The sequence below is a fragment of the Trachurus japonicus genome, chromosome 11 (assembly GCF_045865225.1).
Source record: "Trachurus japonicus isolate A0001 chromosome 11, Traja_1.0".
In the NCBI taxonomy this organism is placed as follows: domain Eukaryota; kingdom Metazoa; phylum Chordata; class Actinopteri; order Carangiformes; family Carangidae; genus Trachurus; species Trachurus japonicus.
The window spans coordinates 22867332-22888760 of record NC_140917.1 but is presented as its reverse complement, the minus strand read 5'-3'; the positions used below and the strand labels follow the sequence as shown (position 1 = coordinate 22888760).

The 21429-nt window shown below is 42.2% G+C and overlaps 2 protein-coding genes across 3 annotated transcripts; one reads left to right on the top strand and one right to left on the bottom strand.

Moving 5' to 3' along the window:
- Window positions 1-10154: 10154 nt before the first annotated feature.
- On the top strand, window positions 10155-14475 carry sync (syncoilin, intermediate filament protein). Its single transcript, XM_085791902.1, has 6 exons — window positions 10155-10366; window positions 11519-13134; window positions 13215-13429; window positions 13662-13869; window positions 13987-14111; window positions 14190-14475. Exons 2-6 carry the CDS (start codon window positions 11578-11580, stop codon window positions 14236-14238), a joined length of 2154 nt encoding a protein of 717 aa, XP_085648028.1. The 5' UTR covers window positions 10155-10366; window positions 11519-11577; the 3' UTR covers window positions 14239-14475.
- Window positions 14476-14783: 308 nt separating this feature from the next.
- Window positions 14784-19999, bottom strand: rbbp4 (retinoblastoma binding protein 4). Of its 2 annotated transcripts, none has more exons than XM_085791900.1 (12): window positions 19847-19999; window positions 19069-19219; window positions 18842-18987; window positions 18254-18430; window positions 18014-18129; window positions 17692-17852; window positions 17449-17575; window positions 17197-17274; window positions 16878-16954; window positions 16398-16455; window positions 16194-16304; window positions 14784-15577 (listed from the first exon to the last, which is right to left on the bottom strand). In XM_085791900.1, exons 1-12 carry the CDS (start codon window positions 19860-19862, stop codon window positions 15515-15517), a joined length of 1281 nt encoding a protein of 426 aa, XP_085648026.1. In that variant the 5' UTR covers window positions 19863-19999; the 3' UTR covers window positions 14784-15514. The 2 variants fall into 2 exon arrangements, with proteins under 2 accessions (XP_085648026.1, XP_085648027.1); XM_085791901.1 differs by having other exon boundaries at window positions 18254-18427.
- Window positions 20000-21429: the final 1430 nt, after the last annotated feature.

The window sequence follows — 21429 nt, the reverse complement described above, 5'->3', positions numbered from 1 at the left end:
CACGGAAGCTAGGAAAGACAAATACACTCCTTGGATCAGTGTATCCATATCATAGCACAGTACAAGACGACAAGCCTGGTGTTATTCTTTTGTTGTTTTCACAAAAAGGGACAGGTGACAGGTGAAAAATCTTTTTGCTCCAGAAAAAAAAAGTTTAAAAAGGAAATCTGATGACAAAGTTTCCTGGAAAACTACTGTCCAGTCCAGTGTTAGAAAGTGGTCTGGCAAAGGTGAAGCCAGATAAACGGGAGTGGCTCTTTCCTGTCACCCTGTAGCCAGGTGGAAACACGACACCCCTTGTTAAAAATAACATACACAATTAGAGCGACAGGTAGAGCGAGTCACAAGAGGCCAGTTACCTTTGAGTCTTGTCCACTTGTACTCACCGTCAAAACAGACATGCTCAGTGTGTGTGTGTGTGTGCGTGTGTGTATGTGTGTTGTGGGGGCAGAAGTGAGTGCAGTGCATATGTATATGTGTGTGGTAGGACTAGCTTATCTAGTTTAAATGTGGGGAGGGGAAGGGGAAGAAAAAGGACAGGAGGTGAAGGAGGAGTCGAAGCCTTGAGGGAGCAGACTGAGACACACCTGTGACCACAATTAATATATACGAATGTATAAGCTCTGTGCTTTTTAATACTTGTCACATCTCTACCCAAACACTGTAAATAGAATCTGTACATTATTGTGACCGAACCAATCAACTGTCTCTAACCTCTTGTGACTCCAATCACTAACAACCATAAGCACTGCTGTATGTTTGTTAATCCAAGTAAAGACCCAACATAAATGTCACAGAAGTAGTAAGACATCTCCATGCTGAATAAACATAAAATAAAAATGAGCCGTCATTTATTTCGCAAACTCAGCCTCCTGGTTTTAGTTTTAATAACCACAGTAAAAGGTAATAACAATCTCACAAAGCACTTGGCTCAACACCATCTGTCAAAAGTCAAGAGCTGTTCTACATTTGTGTCATAATTGACATCCCCTGCCACAATGCCCCACTATTTATTACAGTAATTAACATTCAGCCCTATACCTTCTTTTCTATATGAGATGTTATTCAGCTCTTTTGCTTTCACATTCAGTTCTGCTTCAGTCTTCTTCTTTTAGCTCCTGAGATGGTGCAGATAAATGACCTGTCTGTTGGGATTCCTGGGTTAATTCTAGCACAGGGTCTCAAGATGTCACTGTCAGCCGGTTCAGAAAAGAACCCATCATGCAGCTGTAACAGCCTCCATCCCTCAAGTACATAGGCCTACATCAAATACCGTCAGCGGCCTCTTGCTGCATCACAAGGACAAACGTTATGGAGAATCATAAAGATCATCTTCAACCAAGAAGGAATAAATACAACACTCCAAATACTGTATCAAATAATCACACATTGACTTAATCACTTCAAGATTTCAGTCTTAACTTTCTTCCCCCTAAAAGACCATCCTGATGCACAGCCCTGAAAGTGAGATGATTCATAATGTCTCTGCGTGTGATGAGGTAGTGGCTAGCTGTTTGTGTTAGTGTGTGCGTGTGTGCGCACATGTGTGAGGTGGGGGAATCCATACTGTATGCGTGTACTGGTGTGTTGGGAGGGGCTGAAATGAGTCATAGTTTAGTTCACTCATGCCGAACACATTGGAATGTTTTAACGTTTCCATGGCGATACAATAGAAAACAGCCACCGTCAGTATGTCTGTAGGGGAGCTGCAGAGTGTCTGCGCTGGTGTGTGTGTGTGTGTGTGTGTGTGTGTGTGTGTGTGTGTGTGTGTGTGTGTGTGTGTGTGGTAAGAGGTACAAAATCATTAACTCCCAGCTCCCAGAACAGTATGGGCCTACTGGGGAATGTATCACCAATCCTCCCGTTATACTTGTTTTCCCCTTACGTTGTCTAGTGTAGCTCTTGTAGCTACATTTACTGACAAATCTTACATGCACGCACATATTCTTTTCAAAGCCTTTCTGCTTGACAGAAGATTAAACAGAATCTGTTACAAACATGTTAATAGGCTACTTTTGTTTTGAAGGAAGGTGGACTATGCACACCATGTCAGATGGTAGAATGAGATTCGGTATAAGGGAATGGGACTTCTGAGCATGTTTTGGGATCTATTTCTTATGTAGCAGCAACAAACTTTAATTCTATATCATTACAGGGGGAATACAGTCAATCTGGGATCCTGTTTATTTATGGATACATGATTACAGAGATATACAGGATCTTGTTATGTATAAATAATAAATCTTACAAAAAGTGAGTCAGTATCTGGAAAACTGGGCCCATATAAAACATAAGTGCTGACCAAAACAAGTTCAAACAGTCTGAAGTACAAAAACACAACAAGCTACAAGGAACCTATGGTGGATAACACATAGGACTGTGGCATGCTAGTATCTTGCAGATACAATATTTATCATATTCACCATCTTAGCTTAGCATGTTAGCATGCCTGCAGTTGCTAATTAGCAATAAAATCAACATATAGGGCACAGTTTCAGGGAAATTAGTTTTGCAAGTATACGGTCTTAAACGCCAAATTAGCATTTTGACCTGATGAAGGCATTGACAGAGATCTGAAAATGTCATCCTTTGGAAAATTGCATTGCAATCAGACAGTACTCAAAACTACAAAAGTCAATCAGCTGGTGGCACTGTGAGATTCATCCTCTCAGGACCATGAAAATTCTACACAAATGTGATGACAATTATGTATTTGTTATTGAAATTGATATACTGACTAATCAACATCACCTGAACAGGGCTAACAATTATCACATAGATTTAAAAAAAAAACCTAATGTTGCTGAATCATGCTCACTGATTTAAAGTCAAACAAAGTCTAATGCAACCTGAAATACAGAGACAGGAACCTCAGATAAACTACCCAACATATTTTTTACATAATATATCATCATATGGTCAAATCTGATCCAAGAAGAACAAAAGCATCAAAGAACTTGAATAATGATGTAATTCACGTTAAAACTGTGGTTCCCCATCTCATAACTACTGCACACACTTAAATAGATTTTTTAATGATAATATCTGCACCAAGATAATGAAGTGTAAAGCTGCCCCCGAAAGATAAAACAGCATCTAAAGATCAAACAATTCTCTGTGGAGTGAAGCACCTTGCTCAAGGACATTCTGGGCCTTGAGACTGTCCAGTCACACGGTACCATAAACCAGGCAGCACTAAATCAGTAACGACAGCAACGCGAACTTTCTGTCTTCAGCCACTGTGTGTATGTGTGTGTGTTGGATGTGACTGAAAGGAGGCCGTGGGCAGGAAATCCATACTGCCGGTTAGGATAAGCCCAGCTCTCTCGGACCAGCATTATCATTCCCGACCTGCCTTTGTCCTGCGACAGACACATTCTTTCTGCACCGACTACTTCTCTCTGTCCATTTCTCAAACAAAAGCATCCAACACTGAAACTACATCAAAAAACACCAATTTGTTGTTTTCTTCCATCACCTCTTTAAAGTGAGAATGAATATTTACTGTTAAAAAGCATTTCTAAGAGCTGGTGGGTAATTGAAAGTGATGAAAAGGAACAAACCTCCCCAAAATTACATTCCACAGTTCACTATTTATAACATCAACCAAGTGAGAAGATGGGAGGGGTGCAAACGGAGGTGAGAGAAGAAAGAGAAATGAGGGCAGAGAAGAAAAAAAACGTGGCATGTAATAATAGTGTAAGAGAGAAGTAGAAGAGATTCCAGGTTGATACTCAGCTGTGAAACACACTGAGGGGAATCCTCTGTGCAACTGTGCAACAGAGACAGCTTTGTCTCATCAGCCTACGACTAGAATAGACGTTAGAGTGTCTGTTGGCAGGGAGTTGTGCTTAGTTCTGGTTGAAAAAGGGGGTATGGAAAGACGAATGAGCAGGGGGGAACAGACTAAAGCAGTTCAAGAGTGAAAAAGTGAAAAAGAAAAAGAAACAGTGTGGAGGTAAAAAACAATTCTCTGACCTCCGCTGCACTCCAGCCTTCCCTGTCCAGGCATGTCATTGCCCTTCCTGCTGGATGCAGCCACTCACCACATTCTTCGGACCTACCTCGAACAGGAACACAAAAACACTAGGTTATAGGGTTGTGGACAGGAGGAGTCCATTTCATCGCCTCCATAAGAACAAGTGAGGAAATGGAAGAAATATTGTTGAGTCATGTCTGTGAGTGGGTTAAATTCGATGAGGACGACAGGAAAGAGAAAATATGTGTTGAAACTGCTGCAAACAAAGCTATAGGAGTTGGCTGTTGCCTGCTTTATGGTGCCTCTGGGGAGCAATTTGGTCTGTGAGCCAACAACAGACACAATAGGGCTAAACAAGGGTTTTCATCTGTTAGTTCTACCCTCACATAAAGTGATATCCTAGAAACACTGCTGTTTTTCTGACTCCAAGCTCTATCACTCATTCTTAGGGACATATGTGTAATTTAATTTTCTGGATGTCTTACTCATGTCAGGCACACAAATTACACAAAATTACCATTATCCACAAATAATGGATGTTTATTGCCGTATTATAAAACTATGTTGACTGCTGTCACTGGCAACCTCTTCCTGACCTCCTTGACAGTGACAAGTATGGTAACTGTCGGCTGCAGTGCTTTGAACTTAAAAGATGTGATGTAATGGAGGAACTGCACCACAATGCTGACCCTAGATCAGTGTCTATCTGTTTGATGGTATCTAAAAGAGGAGGAGGAGAAGGGGGGTGGATGGGATCTTAATGTGTGTGGAACCCTGTCACACATCAGCTGCTTTAACCCGTAAGACATTCATCAAATTTTATTGGCCAATCAGTCTGGCCTTTACCTGGACACGTTCAAGCTGGTTTGTTGGTTCTTGCTTTAGGGTGACTTGACCCTTCTTGGACATACATAAACAGGTATCAATTTAAATAAAGGGACATGTAAAATGTTAAAAATGGCCCATGAGAAGCTAAACTAAACACAGTCCAAGCAAAACACACAAAGCCCAGTAGGTCTGATGTTAAAGTCTGAGGTTCACCGTTCACTGTGGAGGCTCTCATGCATTTCTAGGAATCCAGGAGTGGTCACAGCCAAGACACACCGGCCGCCTTGAGAGCCATCTGGTCAGCAAGTCACACGCACATGAAGATACACAATCAGACTAACACAATCCACTCAAGTAAAAATACAAACAGATATTTAGGCTTACACTCCAGATATATTTGATTAAGAGAAAATGTGTCTTTTTCATTTTCCTGGCCAGAAATCTTTAACTGTTTTATTGTCTTTTTAGTCATTTCATATTAAACCACGTGACCTGTTTTGATTTTGATTTTTCATTGTGTAGTTTACTCCGCACACAACAATAGTGGAAGAAAACAAAATTCACTGAAAATAAAATGAATACTGTATAAAGTTAGATTAAGTTTTATACACATCTATACTGTACATCCCATTATGTAAAATGGAGGTGGTTTAGGTAAAGAAAAACATTCATCATGTTATGATAAGGCTGAACTGCTCCTTTAACAACATGACATGAAATATTTTTACAGCAGGAATTCCTGAGAGGGTGTGGTTGCTGCTGGGTTGTTTGGGATCGGACAAAAACAGGCCACAGCTTTCCATCTAGTTATCCATCCATCCATCCATCCAACTATCTCTCTGTCTGATTTTCTTTGTTTCTCCCTCTCTCCAGTTGCAGAGGAACTGTCAGTCTGTTTTCATTCTCTCCAGGGGGTCGTTTAAATGAGGCACTGACGTCACAGCCAGGAAACCTGAGATGACCCCTGTTGAATCTTTACTAAAATAACAGGATTGGCACTCGTGCAACATCTAATTAAGAGAGATCAGAGAATCACCACTGTGGTTCTCTCAGCTTAAGCCATTCCTGAAAACAACAGGGATTAAGTCCAAGGCTTTTGGGAATGTGTAAGAATATGTTTGTTAACTTTTGAAGTCATAAAACTTACTTTATTGTAAGCAGACATCACAATATACACTGCAGTATTTACCACACCATCAACCATATTAAAACTGTTAAGTCCACCTCTTTTAAAGAATGCAAACACATAGTCATGCACTTGAGCACATGAAGACAGGCTGAACAGTCGCACCAGCCAATGGCTCAGAGCGGTTACAACATTGCCCTTACATATACTTTATATGTTTGGATTTTTAGAAACAAACAGGTGAACAGTCTGTCCTCTTTGGGGCCTTTTTGATACATGCTTGTGCTACAAGTGGTACCAGTAAGAGCTGGGTGAGCCAGAGGAATGCTACAGTTTATACAGACATTGTGTGGTGGATAACATGTTGGTGTACTCTCTGTGAGATCCATGTACACTAACACAGAAACAAGACTAAGTGTCTGCAGCTATGCTAGCAGGTCTAAGGGGCTGTAATATGCTAAATGCTGCAAAATTCTACAGACAGAAAGAACGTTTAAGACTTCTTATTGGATAACTGGCCTTGTTTAAAGGGCTTTTACAGGTCTAGTTCAGGAGTTACAGGATCAAATGCACACCACAGCCTGTTCGAAACCTTGAATGATTGTTCTCTCCAAGCATGTTTTTCAAAACTAAATGATCCTCTGCTAAGATTGATATTTTTCGTTTAACATGGTTTTCTTGCATAAAAAGTGAAAAAAAATGGAAAGCCTGGGCTTGAAGCACATCTACACCGTTTTTGAGAATTGCTGGACCAAATCATATGCCCTACCACCACTACTGCTTGCGCTAGGTCAAGATAGTTAGCCTTAGAGGAAACAGAGGAGAAATTAAACCACATATGGTTGAGGCATATCAGAAGAGTTAGCATCTTTTTTTGTTAGTTGGCATATGGTAACGGCTGGCAGAGTGTTAGTGGTTCTGTACTGACAAGGTTTTAGATTTATTTTGTGCTCCTTGGTTTCCTGCAAGTCTGATTGGATCAGGTCCTTAAGAACATGAAAAACCTGGCTGCCTAAGTCTTTCTCTAATTCAATGGTTCGCTGCAGTTCCATGGTGGAAATATGTAGTCATGTTGTTGACTGCTTTTCATAATATGTCTCCCATATCTCTTACATGTAAACATGGCTGAGAGCTTAATTTTCAAGACTGTTCAACTCTGTAGATGGAGCCTGACATCAATGGCCATAGAACCTACAGAATAAACCTCACTGATCATGTGAGCTCATCTCTGTCACCTTATCTGTCATCTTTCTATATCAACTGTTCCCATCTGCACTGCTGCTTCATGGGAACTGGTTGTGACTGTGCAACACTATGAGGGTGATACACTGAACAGTAAAAGATTGTCACAAAAGGTTGACAGAGTGTTTAAAGCTTGGGCTCTGCCTCAACACTTCAAAATGAGGGCTATTTTAAAAACATCCACTGGGTAGCTACAGCTTGTTCCCTGTGTCTTTTTAAGAGTAAGCACGTCCATCATCTTTAAATGGAGGAAACACACTCAATCCAGACCAGTGGAAAAACACACTGACGGAGGACATGGGGCCACCTACTTCATTATATTTAGTGATCCCTTAAGACTGTGAAAAGCCAACTCGTACAAACACGGAGTGGCTGATGACAGTAAGAAGATGGTGGATGGCAATTATGTAGCAGAGGCACTCTCTTTACATAAACACTAGATAAGGTCACTGTCATTAAAACACACTTAGCCACAGTGAGACAATGCTGCATGATTTCATGGAGTGACAGACTGCAGGGTACAAAGTCAGAAAACAGTGGTCTTGTTATCAGATGACCAGTTGAAATGCCTAGGGACAACGAATGAGCAACATCTCAATAAATAGTTGTCAATGTGTCCTTGAGAAGGCATTTTATCTCTTATCTCAGCAGTACAAGCCTGGTTGTATTGGATGGCACCAGGATGAAAGTGGGATTATGAAGTAAGACCATGTTTTTATGAGCTATTCTTGTAAAAAAAAAAAAGCTTTCCAGGAGAAAGGAGATGGAGTATATAAATTTTGTTTTGAATGGGATGTATAATCTAGAGGGACCTTTCAGTCATGGGAAATACACAAATGCAGATCATCCCTACGAATCTTAACCAAATTTTAGCAAGTAAGGTACCGGTACTTAAAAGTGATCTGCATTGGTGGTCCTCCACAGTCCCAGATTGTAGCAGGAAAATACTTATGAAACCATGTATGTTTAATTTCTCTGGAGTGTACCAAAGAAAACTGGTTTGAGAAAAATTAAAAAACAAAACAAACAAAAACATTTGTGAGTCCATTAAAATGCAGTTTAAGGCACAGAAAAGGGAAGAGACACAGGAGGTAGAGGACACACCGACTGGACAGTACTGCAGATTGGAGCAGACAGTAACAGGCTAATCCAAATGAATGTCCAGCATATGGTCTACCTCAGTGGGACAGTCAGTCCTAAACCACAACGCCCCCCTAAATATTTGGTTTCCCACTGCCCGGCTCTACCCCCACACTCATGATCTCTCCATCCTCTGAGAAGGAAACGAGGAGGAAAATAAATAACACAAAAGATGGGATTTTTATGGCAGGCAAGTGAGGAAGAGACTCTCTCTAGATCCAAGTGGCTGTGTGGGTGTGGACTAGCACAACAGTGTAAAACCATTGAAACAGATCATCTCTGGACATAACGTCATGTAGAAATTACTGTCTCTCTCTCCCCCAGCGCCTGATCTTACAAAAACACAGAGTCACAGTGGTCAACAAGGGTGAACTAGATAAACATTACATCTTTTCTTGAGCACAAGGGACGCAATCTGGTCATGGAAACAGTGATCTAAAATGATAGCCATTATTTTACAGGGTGTTATCTGTAAACGAGAGCATATTTGGCAACAAAACAAAACAAAACAGTAAAGGGAGTAGGATTTGAGGCAAACTGACACCATTGTCTTATTAACCCCCAATCCTTTTGAAAAGCAAGAATTGTGCATTCAAAATAACTAAAGACAAATACAGAGTAAAGAGTGGAAAGTTATTTTGTCCATTAAGGTGATTATAACAATTGAATAATTGTGTACTAAGTGATTTTATCTGGTTAAAACCTAGATATTGCAACTGTTGTGAGCTTTAACCCTGTATAGACAGAAAAGCCAGTAGAAAGAGTAGGCAGTGAGGTTGAAACAGAACTGGTTCTTCACAGTGAGGAACTCAGACCATGTTATGAGAGGTGTTGCAGAGCCATCTAGTGGTGTAATTCTATTATGTGTATAAAAAATATCAAGACCTATTCAAAAATAGTATGAGAATCACATACACAATACACACAATACAAACTATCATTTCCCAAATCAATATTTGTTGACATCACAGACAATGATGATGATAGTAAAAAAGTAGTCAAACTTGCAGCTCAAGATACAGGTTACACTAAAATCACTAGTTTTCTTAACATTTCATCATCTACATCCTCCTATTCCTCAAACACATTCCCTTTGCTTTGGATCTGCCACATATTTTCATTTCTTCCACAGATCTATCCCATCTTCCCTGCCCGCAGGCTACAGAGGAGGACCACCTGGTCCATTGTTGAGGTCAGAAGTTTAGGTGAAAACCAATCCTCCCGTGGGAAGCCACTGCAAAAGTGCAGGGAGCTATTTAAAGACTTCTCGATAATGAGGAGGCACGGGTGGAATCCTGGGAGCCATGGACTCTTTCATCATAACCATGCTCCCAACAACCACCCACCTCTCAGCAGCCGTAACAGTTGCTCCCAGCTGCAACTCCATCAGTCCACCTGTCTGATGTTACAGACAAACTATGCTGTCAGTGATGCTGTTTGTATGCTTTAAGCTACAGATGCTAAATGTGGTGATGTTACTTAGCGTTCCTCAAGACAACAAGCAGTTTAATTTATCTTTCCCATTCAGCTATGCCTATACAGTTTAAAACCAGCTTACTATGATGCACTGAAATAAAGCTGATGATTACTCTGGGGGCTCAAGGAAGAAGTTCAAGGAAACTGAGTCACAGTCTGACACTAAAACATGTATTTTATTAATGTCTCCCTATGTACTCTTAGTTATGAAAAAAGACATGTCTGCCAGGAGTTGGGTCTCATCCATAGAGGTTTGTTTTGGCAAATCTTCTATGTCTCTTGGGTTCAAACGGCTGGCTTTCGCTCCTCTCACTCTCTGCCCAGTGTTTATTAATAAACCTAAACAGATTTGAGGTAGTCATGGTCACACATAGCAGCACACTGACAGAGAGAGGAGGAGACTAGGTCAACTGTCTTAACCCCCCCTCTTCTCTCAGTTCATCTGCACACTACACTGCTCCCGCTCATTCTTTGCTGCTCACTTTGCTTTGGCGATTGAACCACAACTTCTTTCACGCAAATTCATCCTGAGGATACAGCACATGGACTGATGACCCTGGGATATGCTCTGAAAAGTAAGTTCACTTGTAGATAATTGCTGAATATGACGGTTTGTCTTAATGATGCTGATAAAATTTGAATGAAAACACTAACCATTTACGTAACTCCTAGTTTTCAAGCAACTACCTCTGTGTATAACTAAAGCCATTAAAAAAAACAAAAGACATGTCAGGGATAATAAAAGAAATCTTTAAAAAATATATATATTGTTATTGCTTAGTTGAAGGAGATAAGTTTGTTTGGACTGGATAGTAAATATAGGCCAGTGCTGTTTGGGTGGTGGAGCCTAAAGGAATGTGCCTCATGCCCACGCCTGTCCTGCAGCAGGACAGCTGGTCACTGTCATGTCCTTCCAAGGGATTTTATCTGTCATGCACAACAAAGTCCAATCATTGGGCACTGGGGACACTAAGAAGAAAAAAGCAAAAGACAGAGCCAAAGACGGAAAGGAGTTATTGGTAGTTTAGATTTAACATGATATGTATCATCAGACCTAATTTCATTTAGAGCTAAAGCTGCATATGGGATTTTGATGGAGGAAGTTCTGTCCAGGAAATAAAAACTGCCGGATAAATGTCACTCCTGTCCTCCATGCCCTTTTTACATTACAAATCTGTGTTAGATGACACTATTGGGTCAATTTGATCAATGTACTCTCTGGGAGTCTCTAGGCAGTCTTGGCAGACACCTCAGGAGGTGAAATTACAGCCACATTATTCACCAGGGGAGAGTGCAGATGCCCATCCATCGGCACAATGGCATGTTATGATAATCTGCTCTCAAATGTAATCCATGTAATGCCACTTCAGACGAATCCATCTGTGTGTGTATATATACGCAGTGTTACAGTTTTCATGTAAATGCATGAGGCTCGTTAGACGTTTGCATCGCCAAGCAGTACACTGGTGCCCAGAGCATCTACCCAAAAGGGACAGCTGCTGGTAGCATGCCTTCTGCTAAACTGTGCCCTTGCCCCGTTCTACAGGCCTGCATGTGACAATGACATCAGCATAGTTTCAACAGAAGTCTGGCCAACATATTAACTCAACTCTGTCTACATGTCGGTGCAGGCAAGGCCTAGTATCTGTGACATGCAGAAAGACTCCCAGCAACTACAGCTATCTTGCTTATCTGCTAAACTAATATATTAATTTGCTTTGGTCAAGGGATGAGACGACTGTGAAGGCGATCCTCTGTGTTCAAAGAGCGTAATTAGGCTGAAACAATGGAAGATATGGACGCCAATGCATCATCTACTGGGTTCGAGCCTCTCTTCATCACAGAAGAGGATGGGGAGCCAGACAGAAACTTCATGGAACAAAGAGAATGCAAGACGCCACAATCAGGACTCGCGTTCAAAGGAGCACAGCTGAACCAATCAGCCTTGATTAGTCCATACTTACAGGAGATGGATGAATTACTGAAGAGCTGTGAGGAACTTACTGGTATTCCCTTTGGCTCACGTTTCTCAGAAGGTTACACAGAAACAAGCACAAGCGAATCAATTCTCGGTCAGAGCAAAGAGGAAGTTCCAATGGAGAGTTACAGAGAAACAAGTATCTCTCCCCAAGCATATTTTTCCACAAGCTACATTGACACACACATGGATGGGGCTGGTACAGAAGATCAGCCAGCACAAGGGCAGCTGCAAGGCATGAGCACCACCATCAACAGGTGTGGACTGACCACTGAAGTTTCTCGCCAGTCAGTAATGCCGGTCACTTTAGCTGGCAACAAACTGAGTGAAACTATGGTGGAGTATGAGGGCCAGCTGCTGGGAATGTTGGCCATGCTGGAGAGCTGCATGGAAGAGGCTGGAATGGACTTTGAGCCACAAGATTGGGCAACAGATGTAGGCCATGAATATGTTCACATCAACAAGAATGCTCAATTTCATAGGGGCACAACGCTGGTGCCCATTCAGCAAGAGAGGCCAGTGAAGTTGGAATCACAGCCAATGCAATTAGGATCCTGGGCTGCTCAACATGCAGAGCGAGATAAAGTTTCCAAGGACAGCAGAAATGAAGAGATGGATTCAGCAGCAAATAGAGGTCAGCAGAATCATTTGCTTGGCTTTGACAACATGGATGTCACTTCAATGGAAACACTGGAAAGGTCAGTGAAAACTGACCAGGGAGTTCTTAATTCACAGTTCAGGTTTTCAGGGCCATCAGAGCCATTAGATAATAACAAAAATCATCCAATGTATTATGAAGGGACAAAGACAAAATGTATGTTTAATGAAGGCATGGAAACAAAAGTAGACATAACTGGTAGTGAGGTAGATGACACTGAAATGCCAGCTCAAGAAAGCCTAAAGGCCACTGATCTGAAATTTGATATGAATGAATTGGGAGATTTGGGGTCTCGGATGGAGCAGTGCATAGAGGAAGCACAGCAGTTACAGAAGAGGAGAAAGGAGCTGCTGGCAGAGATGCTTGAGTTGAGACGGGATAAAAATAGAGAGGAGGCAGAGGGGAGCAATAAGGTAGAAGAGGTCACAGAGGAGCAAATTGACACCAAAGTGGCAGAACTGTTGGCTATACTAAAGAGTGAGGAACAGGGGAGAAGGGAGGAGAGAAAGAGGGAGATTCAGAGCCTCAGGAAGGAGAGATCAGAAGAGGAGAAGAGGATGTGGAAGGTCAACCTGGAGAGACAGGGGCTGCATGAGGAGCACAGAAAGCTGAAAATGCGGCTCTTCGTCATGGCCAGGGACTGTACCCACAGTCAGGCTTCCCTTAACAATCAGCGCCGTGAAGTGGAGCTGCTGAGGAGAGAGGAGGTAGGAAAATCTTCAGGAAGAGTCTTGATCTGTGCGTTGTATTTCCCAAGAATAAACCTAACTTTCTTCCTGTGCTCCAGGAGAAACTGCAGTCCCTGTTCCTGCAGCTGACAGAGGAGAGAAGCCAGCTCAGGTCAACCCAACAACAAAAGGTCTTAGAGCTACAAGCAGAACTTCATGCCCAGGCCTCCAGCCAGACCTCCAACACCCAGGAGGAACTGACAGAGTGCAGGAGGCACTCCTGTGGAGACATCCAGCAGTATTTGCAGGGTGGGCTGAAAGCCCTGGAGGACAGGTGATGTCACTGTCTTGTACTGGTTATTTTTCAAATCCCATTTAGCATTTAGAGGCTGACTACATTAGTCCTATACACTGTTACCCAAGAATAAATCACATTGTCACAATCATTTCATGAGAAGAGGTAAAAAAAATATTCCAACTTTATGGGCAACCATGTACTGTAGTACCTCATCTCAAACACATACTTTAGTTGTGCGTAGATAACGTTCAATAATTGCCTTGGCCAGGTATGAACCCATTTTGCTGGCATTGCTGAAGAGGAGAGAGGCAACAGCTGGGGCGGTAGTGAAAGCCAAAGAGCAGGCCCAGGAGATGAGAGCCCAGCTGAGACCCCTCAGAGAGGAGATCCAAAAGCTGAAGCTCCAGAGGGCTTGTCTGGAGGAGAAACTCAAACTAATCCACATCCATCGGCGAGAGGATGTGGGGCAATACAAGGTGAGCAAGACGACGGTGAGAGGGTTGAAGCAGCTGTGTGGGGGTGTCCCTCGATTGAACATTATTAAACGTGAAGTAATTGGATACTCAGAGCACTTAAATTTTCCACTATTACAGGAGACGGTGTACTATCTAGAGGAGAGCAGCAGAGAGCTGAGGACGGAGTTAAAGATTCAGAAGAAAAAAACCAAAGAGATAGAAGAGTTGAGAGACAGTCTAACCAAGCAACTCCTCCTCCACAGGTAAGATCTGTTCATCTCTTCTTTATTATACTTAAAACTCTCCAAGAAAGCATTCTAATTAAATGATTCCTCTAACAGGGCTGCCATTGAGGACCATCACAAGTGCAACAACGAGGAGGAGATCTGAATCTTTTTTAGAGAGACACAGTCCTTTGACTTAGTAACAAACTGATGATTATTTTCTATCTGCAACCTAGTGGACACCAAGTTTCAATTAATGCACTTTGCACACAGTACGAGCCGCGCTGTTGTTAAAACACCTAAAACTACGACTGACAAGTTTTTCATTAGTCTGTAAAGACGATCTAGACTGCTGCTTGTAGAAATGTTTTTGTTATGAATAAAAGCTTTAAGGTTCTTGCAACCTGAGTGCGACTGATGAGTTAATGTCTGACTCTGGAGCGCAGAGACGGTTCATGTGCATATAAGGGCAACATGGCCGAAGAACTAAACAGTGGGATGCAGAGTCATGGAGTGAGAGTAAGATCAGGAGACAGGAGCGCACCAAGACGTCACAACAGACACATTAAAAGGTCTGAGCAGTGAGCGTGATGAGGTGTAACCAACGGTTTCATTGAAAGGATTATTTAGGTTTGTTTAAAAATTCCTCGGACCTTAGCAAGACACAGATACTTATCCTGCCACGTCTTGAGATCAAGTGCACCCAAAAACTGATGAAAGACAGTTTTATTAAGAAATGCGCTGACAATTTAACTGTACAATTGCAAAATCTCAAACATAGAAAAATTTATTTCACAACAACAAAAATGATTAGTAAGCTATTTAATTGCTTTAAATGAGTAATGTATCGTTAAAGGTGAGAGGACATGGGACAACAACTTGACAATTCACACAAATACAGATTCACTTATTTTCATTCAGAAAGAGCTGGTGTGGAGCTGGAGTTCAGAACAATTCAGTGGTGACCAAACGGACATATTGTGTTAACCTTTTACGTAAAACATGACAACCGCTACAAGACGTGTGGAGGGAGTTGTGTGTACACTCTAACGTTGGGTTATTTGAATAAGCATTGTTCTTGGGCTCTCAGTCTGATCGCCCCCATTTGCTATAGAAAAGCTTCTTTGAAAAAGCATTAGCTGTAACGTTTTAAGTGTACAAGGGAAAGCCAAATTGGTTACAAAAATATACCTTTTATGTGCAGTGCAAAAAACATGGCTGAGATTCACCAGGCAATAAATTACTGAGTCTCCACTTTCAATATTCCAAACACGACCAGGGCTGTACACGACTCCACTCTCTCCTGTATTTACAGTGATTTGCGACATACAAATGCCCCACTGGTGAAGTCGAACGGGATGAAAAGAAGTAGCTGCATGGATCTTCTGAGGTGGCAGTTTGTGATGAGGTTACAGGTCAAGACACAAGTATGGGCAAATCAATTATGCTGTGGCTTCAGGGTCCGTGGCACCCTCGGGATCTTCATCATTGTAGATGTTCTCGGCCTGTGGGCAGAATTAGCATGCCAGTCATTCAGTGCATCAAAGGATTCAAGGACGACCAGAAAAAGATATACTATGAGGCTTTCAAAACACCAAACTTTGTCCATAAACACACAACTTCATACTTCTACACTAGCATTGCTGATATTAGTGACAGTTTAGTGTTAAAGAAAATACATTATAAAATATTACAGAAGGAATTGAGGGAACCCACACCTGAGTTAGTGCATTTAAAATACTCACCATTTCTTTTTTTCTGTCTTGTCACATTGCCCTGACTGAGTCCCTCCAAATGTAAAATCAAAAATTGATCTTGACTGAGATTTTCTCTTGCAGCCGCTAGCTGAAATTCCAGGTACTTCGCATCGTGAAATCTTATTCATACACAGTTCACTGATTGCTGTGATCCACCGAGTTAAGAGTTTTTCTTTAGAAACAGGGTATCCAGAGAGCAGTGGCCTCTGCTCTCTGTGACCTTTAAATGCTCCTGTAAAGTTATGTTTTCTGCATGTTGTGTTTCGAAGTTAATTAATTCCCTATAAAACAACATTATACAAAAGTATATTCTTCACCTGTCCACAGCTAACATATTTTAATCAAATGGACTTGGTTGTCTTACCATTTGCCAGACTTGCATTATGTTGTCTTCAGAAACAGAGCAAATCACCCAGGGCTCGTTGGGGTTCCAGGAGAAATCAGAGATCTTGGCTGTATGGCCTCCATGGATAAACTAGTACACAGAAGAAAAGCCACTATTGTCATAATTATGATACAAGGTGATGTTAACAGCTACTAAAGATCAGGAGGCTTCAGCAAGACTCACCAGTAGCTCAGGGGGGCCGTCCTCTGCATCCTCTGGGGACTGCTCCTCTCCAATTTTACTACAAATAAGAGACACAAGAGTCAAACTTCTAAACCTTGTTACAGAATGGCAACTGTCAACTGTATCATGATACAAATGGGGTGTTTTAGAAGTGTTATGTAGGTCTGTTCAACAGGAGCTATATTTCAGATGACTATGATGAAACTTCTATACCACACCATCTCATCTTTAAATTGTATATGTGCTGCCTGAATTGGGTAAATTAGCCAAGGAAAACTTAAACTACTGCTCTGCTGTACTGCTCTGGCAAAAAATCAACCTGGCAAGCAAATAGGCACAGACCTGAGAAGAGCCACATCTTGGCGCGACACTTTGTTAACAGACCAGTGGACATTACCGCATAGACTGAAATAGCAAGGGATTGTCGGTACACGAGTGCACATTCACTGGACATTATGGGTAGATGAAGAAATCGTTTACCTGAGATCCCAGACATTGAGGCGACGGTCTGTTCCACTGGATGCCAATATTGTTTCATTATGAGGTGACCACTGAACCTGCAGGAAACAGATCAGACAACTCAAATTAGATCAACCTGAGTATCAGCACCAACTGAAAAAAAAATACTGAAACATCCAATGCATCCGTAGGAACATTAAGCTCAGAGTTCATATGTTTACATTACAAATTTACTTTGTCTTTTGTCTGACTATACAGATTTGAAAACAAGATATCTTGCAATCCTTATATCAGGAATGTATGATAGAGGAATGAATTTCAAGAGTGATTAATATTTTACCTGGAAGATCTCATCCTTGTGCGACTCAAAGGAATGCAGCTTCAGTTTCAGGTTTCTCAAGTCCCAAAGAGCCACAGTCTGTGAATAGGAGAGGGGGATTACACATTACTGCCAGATTTTTCTTCTCAACTGTGATTACACTGCAGGGGGTTTTATAATATGCAAGACTACCTCACACAACCCCACATTAAAAACTATTCCTTTAATCAATCTAAAAAGAAACAAATACAATGAGGTGGACTATTGCTTCACCTTGTCTGCAGAGCCAGTAGCAAGGATGAACTCGCTGTATGGGTTAAATGACAAGCAGTTGACCTCTGCAGTGTGGGCATCAACTGCATGGCTGGGTTTGGAGGTGTTGTTTGAACGAGTGTCCCAACTGAAATGAAGAGAGGCGGGGTGGTCAATTATTTGCATTGTTGTAAAAAAAAAAAAAAAAAAAAGATTAAACAAAAGAATATCCTGTCAAATCTGAGTCATTATGAAGCTCTTTACATCATGAGCTTCTGATCATCTGCCACGGATCCAAAGAGCGACTCATGGAGCAAGTGCCAGGAGACGTCTTCAACCACAGCGGTATGACCGGTGAAGATCGTCTTGGCATCAACTATTTTTCCCTCCTTTGGCACGGCACTTATGTCCCACAGACAGATTGTCTACAGTTTAGAGAAGGGTGAGAAGTAAAAACTGCATCAGTACCTCAGATCCCATGTTTGTACACTTTCAATAATTTGTACAAATTCAAATAAAAAATACAGAATATGTGAGCAGGTCTAATAGTTCTCAACATGAAAGTCTTCACCAATTTGTCTCTTACATGGTCATCTGATGCACTAAGCAGACAGCCAGACAGATTTGAATTCCAGGACAGACCATAGCCCTCTTTCTGGTGACCTCTGAGACGCAGATCAGGGCGACACTCGCCATTAACATCTGTGGACAACAAAACAAATGAACTCTATTTATTTCACTGCACAGAAAACAGAAGCACAGTAATGAGATGGAAAAAAAAACATCCAGCCTGAAGCAGTGTCTGTACTGTGTTTAATCTATGTACCTGGCTTAGAGGGATGCTTGGTGTAGTCAAACACAAGCACGTCTGACGTGGGGGTCTTAGTGGCGATGATGCAGGGATTCTGTGGCATGTAGCGGGCACGGTTAACCTCTCCTTCATGGTTGATCTTGATTTCGATCTCGATCTTGCCACTCACTGAGCCAAAGCCTCCAAACTCTACTGAGACAAACAAAGACATATACGGGTGTATTATGGGGTTGTATACGTGCACTGTACTGTGAAAAAAAGAAAAAACAGAAAGTTGTGTCAGGATTGTGGGCTATCCAAAAAAAAAATCTGATAATAAAGCTGACTGAGCCCCACTCAAGTGACACATAATGGGGGCTCTGTGACTTGACATGTGGTGTTAGTTAAAAACCTTAATTACAACAGTCACAGTCCACATTAAAAGTATTCTACTCCATTACATAGTATAGCTATCACAACATCATTTAAGGTATCTGTATTTCTTAAATATGGACTTACCGTACTCAACAAACACTGACAAAAATATATTAACAACTTATCCTTTCAAAGTAGGTACTTAATATATAGCATGTGACTATAAAGGTAATTGTAAAAGTCTCCAACCTCCTTTTTCGCTGTCATAATGTGAGGCATCAAACTGGGCATCGTCATTGGGCAGCTGGACACTGGCAATTACCAGGTGATTCTGCTCATCAGATGTGTGAGTGCCCAGGACCAGTCTGTGCACACTGTAATCCTTCCCCTCTGGCCTGTTCAGGAGAAAGGGTGTAATGGTTAATCATTATGAACTTCTTGAAAGAATATTATCATATGTGTGTACAATTGTTTACCTGGAGACATCGGGCAGCCACTGAGCAGTGAGGCTGGGCCACTCCAAAGCATGGGTCATAACCAGGTCGTAAAGGAAGGGGGTATTTTTCTTCCATATCTTGTACTCCTCGTTTATCACCCTCTCCTCCACCGCATCGTCAAAAGCGCCAGCTACAGCAGACATGGGGTGACAGCAGAACCACTGATCAACGATTCGCACTTACACCTTTCATTTTCAATCATTTTAAGCACGTGTGTCCATAATTTTACATCCCCAATTATGTCAGTCAGTGTAATATTAGGGATTTGACGGTGTATCACAGCGGCAGTGAAGACAATAACGTTACCAATGGCTAATGCTATGAAGCTTTGGCAATGGCTGTTGGTATTTATAGTCGACAAATGAATTAACTTTCAACCTGATCGGTGCCACATATGTAGGCAGGTTTGGCATTACATATCACCGTTTGGGTTACCTGACTATCATGTGTATACTCTCGATACACGGTTAGCATAACGTTACCTATTGTAACTACGAGTGCGGCGTTGCATCCTAAATTGCTACTAATATACGACAAGAAAAGTCCAGTGGTGGATAAAAACAAACAACGCAGAAACAAGACCCGAGAGCGAAACCTTGCGAGTTACAAATAATATAATGTAACATTTACCCGGTTTGGGCTTTGAAAGTTAAAGGTTAGAAGCTACATCAGCTAGCTGCTAATCGAGCTAACCGGATAGCTAGCTTAAAAGAACAACGTTGTACGTCTGTGATGACAATAAAAGCCACCATTTTACCTTCCTTGTCTGCCATTGCAGGTATCTTAAATAGCAGATAGGCCCCAGAGATTTAAGATTAATTGATCCTCCGAGTCAAATAGCGTCGCTTCTGCTCCTCTTGTGCACAGGACCCTATTGTCGTTTAAAGCACAGACGGGACAAAGCTAAGCTAAGAGCTAGCTGAGCATTCGCGCGCTCAGTACAAGCGAGAGCGGCGTCTCTCCGCCAATCAGGGCGCAGCGGCTGTTCTCCTGCTGACCAGTGGGGGGCAGCAGGGGGCCGCTGCAAAACATTACAATCTTATTTTTGTTCTTCCCAATGGGCACAGTCACATTCATTTTTTTTTTGACCTGCCACCTGTAGTGACATAATCCAGAGTCGCCCCTTACACATTTCACGAGTGAAAAAACAAAGAAACAAACTAAACAGCAAATTTTGCTGGTTGCACAGTAGATGAAAAATTCCTGCACTGTCTCAAATTTTAGGGGCAGTCTGGAGCCCTGTTATAGTATAAACTAATCGTTTATAACTGTAAAACAAAGATACACTGCAGAATATGTTACAATCCCACATCCATTACAAAGGCAAATGTTCATTTCCTTTTTCAATTGATAGCTTTCAGTGACGTCACTTCCCAGGGACCTGGCGGTCAAAAGCAACATTCCAAAGTGGCCCCGCAACGGACTTTCTATGGACAAACAACCGAGTAATGACTTAAATCATCTGCCAGCAGCCGAGAAAGAAAGATATAAAAACAGCTTTGAAGTTTTGGGCACTTGTGACCCATATTCAACACCAGCTGCTGTATACCAGCTGTTTAAAATGACCAGTTCCCTGCCGAAGCTCCAGTTGGGCGATGTTTACATTTACCTGGTGGAGAATCCATCATCCTCCACCGCTTGTAACCAATATTTCCGGTGTTATGGCTCAACTGGTGTCTGATTAAAAGCCCCATTTTGTAGTTTTTTGATCTTAAAATAATGTTTCTGAACTCGTTGAAGTGGTAGAAATGTACCTGTAACTTTCCTGTGTGGGAACACCGTCCTGGTACCGCAGCTCCGCTGAGCTCCACAGTCTGAGCTCCAGCTCACTGAGCCCAGGCTCCCTGCTCCTCTCACCCACAAACCAGAGCCCTTAGCTGGGCTGCACGGTGACCAGCTGCCCCCCCTTTACCCCCCGGAGCTTTGCTACGCACCGCTACCGACGGCAACGATGACGGCGGTCCGATAGCAGCGGGACCGGCGGCGGCGGCGATGGTAACCCGGCGGGACCGCCCGCCACCGGACACGGCAACAGCACCGCCCGCGGCGGCAGCGACACGGTAATGGGGGTCGGGACCGACCGCGGCGCGGCGAGGACGATGTTGTTATTGTATTTTCAGAGTGTTTTCCATTACTTCGTAACTTTAACATGACAGGCTTTGTCATAGTGCAGTATTGTGCAGAGTCAGAGTAGTGTGGCGCTGACTGACTGTAGGTTGCCTGAACAGGTTCACTCACAGAAGCATATGGCTGCAGTAACATGTGAACTGCGGCTTGATTTGTGAATTTGTGACAAATCTGCGGACGGAAGTGCAGCACAGCTGTTGTTCGGTACGGTAA